This window comes from Neopelma chrysocephalum, unplaced genomic scaffold (assembly GCF_003984885.1).
Source record: "Neopelma chrysocephalum unplaced genomic scaffold, ASM398488v2 Primary Assembly neopelma1_74, whole genome shotgun sequence".
Lineage (NCBI taxonomy): Eukaryota > Metazoa > Chordata > Aves > Passeriformes > Pipridae > Neopelma > Neopelma chrysocephalum.
In genome coordinates, this window is record NW_020897735.1 from 6589141 (window position 1) to 6599392 (window position 10252).

The 10252-nt window shown below is 53.7% G+C and overlaps 1 protein-coding gene across 1 annotated transcript; it reads left to right on the forward strand.

Moving 5' to 3' along the window:
- Positions 1-600: 600 nt before the first annotated feature.
- CACFD1 (calcium channel flower domain containing 1) lies at positions 601-8652 on the forward strand. Its single transcript, XM_027687515.1, has 5 exons — positions 601-997; positions 5757-5829; positions 6232-6357; positions 6473-6580; positions 7018-8652. The coding sequence occupies exons 1-5, from the start codon at positions 871-873 to the stop codon at positions 7109-7111; spliced, it is 528 nt and encodes a 175-aa protein (XP_027543316.1). The 5' UTR covers positions 601-870; the 3' UTR covers positions 7112-8652.
- Positions 8653-10252: the final 1600 nt, after the last annotated feature.

A 10252-nucleotide genomic window follows, 5' to 3' on the forward strand; every position in this document is an offset into this window, starting at 1 on the left:
CCTTTTTTTGTAACCTTCCAGCAGATGGGATCTGTCTTCCCACTCTGCTCTGGATCCCAAGTCTCACTGCTATTTATTGTTCCAGATCAACTGTGCAGAGTTGGGCTCTGGTTACTGACCGTGTGCTCCATGTTCGTCTGCAAAAAACGCAGCTGTTGTCTCTATAATTTAGGAGGATTCAGGGTGTTTCCCTGCACCATTTGTTTGGATTACCAACAGGTTGCCAACTGGGACACCTCTGACTTGCAAAGCCCTACTTCTGCTCCCATTTTCTAGGGGAAAAAAAACTGATTCCATTCCGATAAGGGGAGCTGTCCCTCTTATCTCCAGGGCGGAATTTTGTAACAGTGTTAAATTCACCTTAATGCAAGGATTCACGTGGCCCTTCCTGGGTGAGCAAACACTGCCTGCAGGGATAACAACACCCAGTCGTTTGCCAGGGGATCCAGAGCTCCTGCGCCCCCAGACCCTGGCGTGGGGGGGGTGCACGGCTGTGCCTCTGCTTATGAATATGTACAGAGCGGGCTCTGCCCACCAGCCTTTTAATGAGAGTGACATCAAAGCCCAAAGCCCTGCCTGCTGCCGGGGGGGGACCCAGAATGCAACACACGCAGGGAGACGTGGAGGCAGCTCCGCTGGCATCGCTGCTGCTGCTGCAGGCACAGACCCTCCATTGTCAGCCCTGGGGGGGCCCGGCCCTGCATGGGGGCGCGGGGACAGGCCCAGCAGCACCGGGGCTGGGTGTAGGGGCTGTCCCCTGCAGGGGGGCACAGGGGGGGTGTCACCTGGAGGGCGGGCATCCTGCGCTGCCCGGGGCTCAGGTGGGGAGCGGGGGGAGCTGCCCCGTGAGCCTCCCGGAGCAGGGGGGAGATGAGCGCCCAGGATGAGCAGTTCCCAGGGGCAGCAGCCCCTGAGCCGGCGGCTCCCTCCGCCGATGATGGCATGACCTGGTGGTACAGGTGGCTCTGCAGGATTGCCGGGGTCATCGGGGGCATGTGTAAGTATCCCCTTCCCTCCCAGCCAGAGGTTCCCCCCCGGGCGCTGTTTCTGCATGTGAAAGCGAGCGTGTCCGGGGTCCTGCCAAACCTCTTGTTTGGGGTCTTGTTGGTGCAGGGGGGTCGTGCCACGAAAGCCTTTTGGGGTTATGGGTTTGTGTCTGTTCTGGACGCTCGTTTGCTGCTTTTTTTGGGCAGAAGGAGGAGCGGAGGCTGTGCCTGAGGAGTGATGGTTGTAGCTGCCCACGAGGCACGTGCTTTGTCCTCCCTGAACCTGAACTTTGGCACCTGGGAGAAAGGGACGTCACGGGGGGGGGGGAACTGCAAATCCTCGAGTTTCTTCTTGGATACAGCACTCTCTGGAAGTGATGGGAGCAGCAGCTGAGCCCCTGGTACTGCAGGGGAGGGCTGTGGGCAGATAAATGAGATTTTACTGCAAGCACCAGGGTCAGGGTGCTCGTGCTCAGCAGGGTCAGGTCAGGGCTGGAAGACGGGCCACAGGGTTTGGTTCATCTTATTCCACTTTTGGGTGTTTATATGTTCCTGCAACTTATTTTCTTTCCCCATCCTGACTGTTGGAGCGTGTTTCCCATTGCTTCTATTGCTGATTGCACAGGCCCTGCCTGCGGGGTTTTTTGAAGGTGAATAATGGACTTGGTTTGTGTTGTGTGTTTTTAAGGGGTTTGGTAGGACATTGAGAACAGAGCTGCAGACAGCAGAGCGAGTTGGCTGCGCTCTGAATTACCTGCTGCTGAAAAAAATTTTCCCAGGGAAAGAGTCTTTGCAACTTTGCCAGAAATCAGCCTGTCCTGGAGTGCTGTTTTGCTACATTCTGTGGAGAGATTAATAGCTCTTAAAAGCAGGAGGGACTGTTATGACCGCTTAGTCTGATCTCCTGCAGAGCACAGGATGGAGAATTTCTTCTGCTTCAGGTCCACGACTTCGAGTTAAACAAGAGGGTTTCTCAGCCAGTGCAGTCAGCCCTGATTTATTCCATCAGCTGTAGCATTTTGTCTGATCCCCCTCTCTCCCTTCCCATGCCTGCCTCTTGCTGTGGGACTGCCCGAGCCCACGGCGCTTTCGGAGATGACATTTGTGGGCCATGGTACCGTGGGGCAGGCTGGCCACAGCCCTTTTTGGCCGGGCTGGCAAAACACGTGCTGCTCGCGCCGTTTTCATGCCTTAGGTGCTGAAATCCTGGAGGTGTGACAGGATTTGGTGGGGCTGCTCCGACAGGGCCAAACATCCCGGCCTCGCCGTGCCCTGCCGGAGGCCCCCGCGCTTCTGGCCCGGCCGCCGGCCAGGACACCAGCTGGGATGTGTCTGCAGAGCAGGTCCCAGGTGGGGGTTTAGTGGAGCAGAGTCTTTCCCACAGGCTGGGGGCTGTAGCGGGAGCCTCAGCGCTTCTCCTGCGGTTCTGTCCCATGCAGAGCTCAAGGGGTTCTGTCCCAAGCTGGAGAGAGGGCAGGTCACACTGGAGGCACTGCCCACCTCGTGCTAGAGCAGCTCACGAGGGGCTTAAAAAGTGCAAGCCTCTGGAGACTTTTTTTTTCTCCCCCTCTGTCTTCGTGTTTCAAAGCAGCTGAATTGTACTTGGATTATTTTTCCAACCTTTTGTTCACAGCTCTGAGAACTCTTGACTTGTTTTTACAGGAAAGCCGAGAGTTTTACGTATTTGGGTGAGTCTGGGAGAAGAAGCTTTTGGAAGAAGAGACAGGTTCTTAACAGGATTGCCAAAAATCTGGGCAGTGACAGCGTGTTCTGTAGGCCTGACTGTCTCCCTCCACGAGGTTCATGAGGCAGTAAAACACAAACTCTCCTTATGAGCAGGGAAATGGGGGACTGTGGAAAGAGACAACCAGTGCCCCGTGCTGGTAACATTCCTCTTCAAAATGCTGCTTTTTCAGCATCACCTTGTTGAAGGTGGACGGTTTGGAGAAGAGGTGATGAATAAAACAGCAAGGCTGGAGTTTGCTGCTATTCTCAGAGCTCGCTATGAAAGAACAGAACTCATTTACAAGGATTGTGGTGCTGCTACAGGGCTGGATTATTTCTTGCAGAAGGAAAAACGCCCTGTAGAAAGGAAGAGAAACTTTGTTAGTGGAGGTGAGACCGTCAGACAACATCTGCCACATGCAAACACCTGCAGCCACAACTTGCTTAAGCCAGAAAAGTCCAGGGGCTGGAGCAGGAACCAGACAGACAAGGTTCAGGATCTGTCTCTGGCTCTTGCACACGCTGGCTTGGTGACCTTGGCCAAGTCCCTTCTCTCCCTTGTGTTCCTGTTTGTAATAGGATGAGGAGAGTCTGTGGCTTTTGTAAAATGCTCTAGGAGCAAAAATAGGCTTGTGTTGAGGACAGTGACCAGCTGCTGGAAATGAATAGAGCCTTTGTGGGGAAGGGTGTCCTTCCCCCCTCATTTTAGCTCCCAGTTATTTGTGCTTCCTCAGGGATTTGAGATGGGACAGCAGTTAAACAAATGGCAGAACTGTCTGTCTTCCATAGCTTACGTGCCACTGAGCATTGTCTGCATTTTAACCCTATCATGAGGCCTCCATTTTGCAGAAAGAAATCTCTGGCTTGGCAGCTCTGTCCCCTTTTGGCTGCTGAGGCAGGAGCTGATCCTGCCCCGGTGGGACAGGGATGCACCAGGCTGCTGTGGGATGTGCTGCTCTGCAAAGGAGGCCCAAGGTCACTGGCTCGTTATCTGCCTCTGTGGCTGTTGGCAGCCACCTCTGAGTGCAGCGTTCCTGCGATCCCAAACCTTTGACTCCTTTCCTGCTGGTTGGTGCTCCTGCTGACGTGGGGACATGCTCAGCTCGGGCTCTTCCTGGTTCATTAGTCCATTGGCAAGCGGGTGGGTTGCTGAGCTGACACTGCTGCAGGGACACTTAGTGCTCGAGGGTTGTTTTGGGGTGTTTGAGGACCAAACCAAACCAGAACCCTGGCAAAACAACCCCTGGTTGGCTTGATTAAAAAAAAAAAAAAAAGGATAAGGCCAAAAATTTGCTTGGAAAAGAACATTCTGCTTCCCTCGGTTTGTTCTGTGGTGGAGACCAGCTGGGAGCTGCCTGGACCTCTACACTCTGCTGTGCTGCTCAGCCAGGCAGAGTCCTGCCCCAGCCCTGGCTGTGTTTTGGGGATAGTTCACAGGTTTTGCTGCTCTGCTAATCATAAGATGCCAGAAAGTCATTCAGCATTACTGTCAGGAGTGTGCCTTCCTGGGGAAGAGCGAGTGCCACAAGCCTGCAGTGCTTCCCCTGAGCTCCCCTTCCATCAGCATCCAAGGGTTTGTTTGCCACACAGAATTAGAGCCCCTGGTGTTGTGCCCTGCTCTCTGTGCTGCTCCCAGCAATCCTGCTTGCCATTGCTTTTCCAGCTCTCCAGCTGTTTGCATGTGTGGCTTTGGAGCAGATCATCCCACCCCAGTGCCTCAGTTTCCCCCGCAGCACTGGGGACACTGACACTGGTCCCTCTGAGATGGGAGGATGAGAAGTGCCCTCGGAGCATGGATGTTAATGTATCCTCTGGCATTTCTGCTAGCTGATCTTGCTCTTGCAGGATTCTCCAAAAGATTTCGGGTCCTGTGGAATTAGTTCTAGGAAATGTTTGAAATTAACCTTGTTTGGTGTTTCCTAAAACCAGGAGGTCATTTGCTTGTGGGATGACCTTCAGTCGGTCCTGTCATCGCCTGCAATTCTGCATCCCAGCCCCGTAAATAAGGATAACTATTTTTAAAGGAACTTTGAGGATTCAGCAGTGACTGCTTGAAAGAAACCTTGCAAGCATATGCCAGGCTTTTGAAGGTCAGGGCTGCTCACAGCAGCTCTGCTGAGGGATCCCCTGAGCAGACACACCTGAAATCCCCGATCCCAGGTTGGTCTCAGTCTCAGAGAGGGACTCTGCTGCTCTCCACCGTGCTGCTGATCATCCATCCCCAAAACGAACTTTAAGGGCTACAGAATTAATTTTAGTTGGAGTTTTGCAAGCTGGTGTTGTTTACTGTGGGCTCAGCCCGTGTCTCTGCCCTCCCTCCCCGGGCTCGGGTTCCCGGTGTGCAGCGGCCGCCGTCTGGCATCGGCAGAGGGAAGGGGTTGTATCAAGTGCCAGGAACACTCTGCAAGTTTAATGAGGCAGGAAGGAGGTGGATGCAGCTCTGCTTGGTCGCTGCTGCCTGGTTCCTCTCCTTGTATTAGAGTCAGGAGTGCTGGGGCTGTTTTGGGCTCTGCTTTATTTGCTTCCATTTGTATTAGCAGAGACCCAAACTTGGCTCTTTTCTGCCCATCTCTAGTGGAGCTGCACGGGACCAGCAGCATGTGGTAGAGACAGGGTTCACCTCTGCTCTGTTTATTGTTTGCCTGTGTGCCAGTCACGTTTTTGCTGAACTGTCCCTGTGCTGCTCAGAGGTGGTGCCTGCTGGCACTGCTTTGTTCACCCCGGGACAAAGCAGTAATTCCTTGGCACATAAAAATCAGGTGCACGTAAAAATCATGTAAAAGCAAACACTCTGTTATTCTACACGAGGGAAATAGTTGTGCAAGTGTCATGCTGAGGCATCAAGTGCTTGGAGCAAAATGATACCCAGCCAGAGGAGCTGGGAGGAAACCATCTCCCCTGCATCCTGGGCTCCTTTTGGGCCATCAGAACTTTCCACCCACTCTCCTGTGCTTCTCTGCAGCGTCTAGAGGTGCTGGCCAAGGGCTCCTGACCATGGGCACGCAGGGTTGTGTTCGTGGTCACTGAAAACCTCTTTCTTTCCAGCCTGTGCCATCGCTGGTCTCTGGAACTGTGTCACCATCAACCCCCTGAACATCGCAGCTGGCGTGTGGATGATGTGAGCAGGGTTTCCTTTCGTTTTTCTGCTGGGAGGGAGGTTCTGTTAATTAGACTCCTCTGAGGAAGGGGCAGAGCTGCTCTACTTGGGCAGTGGATGGGAGCGAAACATCCCTCAGACTCTGGGAATTCCCAGATCTTGCTCCGCCAGGCGGGTTGAGATGTTGAGTTTATTCTATTTATGTTATTTCTTTGTGTCTTTTTGGGTAAATACTCAGATACCCTTGACAAAATAACACCAGGGTTTGGGAATTATCAAGGAGAAGGGGGGGAGCACTGTGGGGTCCAGCCTCACCATTCCCTTTGCCTGCGTTTGGGCGTGGAGCAGGTGGCCTCTAGGGGGTTGGGGGGGCATTGCTGACCCCCACTGGGCTGGATTAACTCTGGTTTGCTCTGTCTGGAGGCTCAACGCCTTTGTCCTGTTCCTGTGTGAAGCCCCTTTCTGCTGCCAGTTCATCGAGTTCGCCAACGCCGTCTCCGCCAGGGCGGACAAGCTGCGGGCCTGGCAGAAAGCGGCTTTTTACTGCGGGTGAGGACGCCCCGGGGTCCTGGTGGGGATGCACGTGGGCACAGTGTGATGGGTGAGCACCCCTGCACCCCGTGGGGAAGGTGGCCAGGCTCTGAGGGCTGCCTGTGTCTTCCAGGATGGCCGTGTTCCCCGTCATGCTCAGCCTGACGCTGACCACGCTCTTCGGAAACGCCATCGCCTTCGCCACCGGGGTCCTTTACGGTCTGTCGGCGCTGGGCAAGAAGTAAGAGATGTTTTTCTGCTTGGGGAGGGGCAGGTGGAGCTCCAGCCCTCACCCCGTCTGCCTCCCTAAGGCTCTGCTTTCCTCTTGCTCTAACCGTGCTTTCAGGTGTAAATGCTCCCAGAGAAAATGTCCTTGGCATCATCTCAGAGCCCTGGGGAGGAAGGCCCCAGGGTTTGCTGAAGCTCTGAGCTTCTGGGAGTTCAGGCTAGGTTGCCCTCTTTCTGCAGCTGCTGAGTGGATGGGCCCAGCTCTGGGGCAACGAGCAGCTTTGGTGGGGGGTTGGAGAGAGCCAGCAAGTCTCATTTCACTGTTGGAATCCCTCAGCACAGATGGCCAGGGGTGAGCCAGGTGGAGCCAGGCTCCAGCTGGGAGATGTCTCTGCCCACCATGGTGGGCACCTGGAGTTCACAGCCCCACGCTGTCCCTTCTCTCCCCAGGGGAGATGCCATTTCCTACGCTCGGATCCACCAGCAGCAGAAGCAAATGGATGAAGAGAAGCTCACGGGGACCCTGGAGGGACAGGCTCTCTGAGGCACACAGGGTAACCTCTCCTGGACACTGAGATGGTGAAGATATGGAAATCCACTCTGCCCTTCCCTGTGCCTGCTCCCCTCTCTGCTACACTGCGATTTCCCTGGACACTGCAGCACCTGGAAGTCTCAGGGGCTGGGGCAGGCTGGGCCCTCTTCTCACACCAGCAGCCAGACCTCAGCGTGTTGGTCCCTCTCTCCTCCTCAATCCTCAACCAAATATCTCACAGTCCCTTAATTTTTTAATATTTTTTTCTTTTTGCTGCAGAGGTGCTGGCTCTCTGAGTGCTGCTTTCCCAGCCTGAACAGGCAGCCTTTTTTGGGGGTGCCCCTTTGGGAACTGCTCTCTGGATGGGTGAGGAGGGACAGAGGTGACCTGCCAGCTCCTTGCCTGCACTGGGCTTGTGGGAAAGGACTTCCAGAAAAAAAACCCATAAAGACAGTAACCATCTCTGCAGAGGAGCTGCCAGAGGTACAGGGGCAGATCCTGGGACCTACAAAGCACAGTCCCTGCTTCCTCTGGATACAGCTGCAGGCAGTTACTGCAATTTACTTGAATTATAAGAATTAATTTCTTTGTCTTAATAAGGGCACTTTTCTTAAGCTTCACTCTTTTACTGGGGCAGAAGGGAAACAATGTTTGCTGTACCTCAGCTGGAAAAGGGTATTATTGCTTAAGCCAAGTGGAATTTTTTGCTGGTGTGAGCACCCTTCTCTTGTGAGCCTGGGACCCATCCCTCTGTGGAAGGGACCTGCTCTTTGCTTGCCTGGTACAGCCTTTGTCTTTGGGCTCATGGTGGTTTTGCATCAATCCTGAGCTGGGTTTGCATGGAAGGCTTGAATATCCCTCCTGTGCAAACAGAGAGGAGGCTGCACCATTTCATTGTGGACAGCTGGGGTGTCTTGCTTCATTATTCCAGGCTTTATCAATGGTTTTCATGTTGTATTTTCTGTTTGCTTTGTACCAGGCAGCACAGAACTGTTCCAGATCCCCCTCTTCTCATCACGGTTTCTTCTGGGGGTTTTAATTTATTTGATTTTTACATGGTTGCTTTTTGATTAGGAAAAAGGGGAATAATTTATTTCTAGTAATTTAAGTATTTTGATGGGACTCATTTTCTCTGGGTATAGGAGAAAGGAGTGCTCTGTTTCCTGTCCTTCAAAGGGCTGCTTCTTTCACCAGGGGTCTCTGAACCCAGGGACAGCCCTGGCTGCTGTAATGGGAATGCTGCAAAATCCAATTTCAGCCTTCAGAGCATTACTTAGACTTTTGAAAAGTGTGTTGTCCTTTGACCCCTTTGTCTTATTCTGGGTCGCTGGCTTGACAAAGTGTGTTTTCCCCCTCTTCTGGGAGAGGGAAGGAAGGAAAACTGGGCTGTAACTGCTGTAGTGGAGCTGCCACAACCCTTTGTGTCCCCAGCTGAATCCCTGGGGAGCAGAGGGGTTGTGCTGTGGCCTGAGAAAGGCTGGAGGCTGAGTGCTGTCTGTCCTGCAGGGATGGGTGCTGCGGGAGGAATGCACCACATCCAGTGGGATGCTCCAGTGGGATGCTCCAGTGGGATGCTCCAGTGGGAATAGCCTCTCTGCTCTCCACAGGGTGTCCCTGTGCAGCACCTGCTCTGGGGGGTTCAAGGGCAGAGTCCTGCCTTGTGAGCAGGAGGTGTGCTCTCATTTCAGGGGGTTTGGGGAGTTCTGTAGTGTTTAGTAGAGGAATGTTGCAGACTGGTGCACGTAGCTACCAGCATGTCTTTGGTAGTGACTGCTTTGCTCTGTGAGTAGTTCCACAGTAGCTTTAGTGACAGGAGGTGAAAGGCAAAGCAGAGGCATTGGGGTAACACTTGCAGGCTGGTCTGAGGGGCCACAGAACTGGTGGGACCCTCGTGCCTTCATCTGACTGTCCTGATGCCAGGGGCCAGCAGTGGTCCCTGGGGCTGGGGAAGGTGGGTGCTGCTCCAGGTCACCTGGAGGGCTCCCTGGCACAGACAGGCCCTCTCTGCTCCCTTGGGTGCCAACAGTGCTGTCATAGTGTGTTTTGTGGCAGAGGGTCCTGACCCTGGGGCTGAGGCAAGTGAACAATCTACACCAATCTACCACTGTGAGTGGGATGCAGAGCTCAGCTCTGAGCTGAAAATGGGCCTCAGGGACTCTCCTGTAAGAGCCAAGCTGGAGCCTTCAGCCACAGTGATTAAAGTGTCTCTGTGCCTGCCACAAGTGGGGGTGTCTCAGATCTGTGCTCCAAGAGTGCTGACTCCTACAGGGGCCTGTCTGGAGTGGGAACTCTTGGGAATTTTGGCTGCCTGATGCAGCTGAAACCAAGCCAGATGCTGCCATCACTGCAGACGGGCTTGGTGACAGCACCCATGGCTTTTAAGAGTTGTAGCAACAGTTGGTGGATGGTCTCACCTCTGTATAGGCAAGAGACTGTTTTGTGGAGATAGAAAGGACCTTTAGAGTAGTAGCATCACAGTAGTTAATATGCCCATTCACAGTGCATGGTGGTTATTAGTTGTCTTTAGAGGCACCCTCGGGGTGCCTGGAGCTGTGTAAGGACAAATGAAGTTCAAACCCTGCTCTGGAGGTTTTACAGGCTCAACCCAATCCCTGCTGGTGGCATCCAGGCTGGATGGCTGATCCACGGGGTGTCTGTGGAAGAGGTTCTGCTTGCCAGGTCTGGAAGAGGCTTTCTGGGAGACAATGGGATAGAAAGTTTGTTGCGTGAGAGCTCAGGAGTGGGTGATGCACTGGCTACAGCGAGCTGTTGGCACCTGGGCACTGGCAGCACACGTGCCCCTGGCAGTGGCCTGTTACACCATGTGAGCATTTATACAGAGTGCAACTCTTCCATGTCCTGTTCAGCCAGGAAGCTGACAGCACTCGTGCCTGTCAGCTCCACTGTCCCCTGGGGCTGCCCACTGGGCGTGAAGAGCAGAGCAGAGCTCGCTTTCTGCTGCAGACCCAGACCTCGCTGCTCTGGGCAGGAGCTGGTTTTGTAACACCGATTGATTCTCTGTGTGTGCAGTGAATAAAAAGACCATTCTACCTCTGGAAAGAGCCACTGTGATTTCTCAGACTCTAAAATGTAGCAAAAACCATCAGACTTTCTATACCTAAGAAAGGAGGTCACTCAGAAAATACTTCTCCA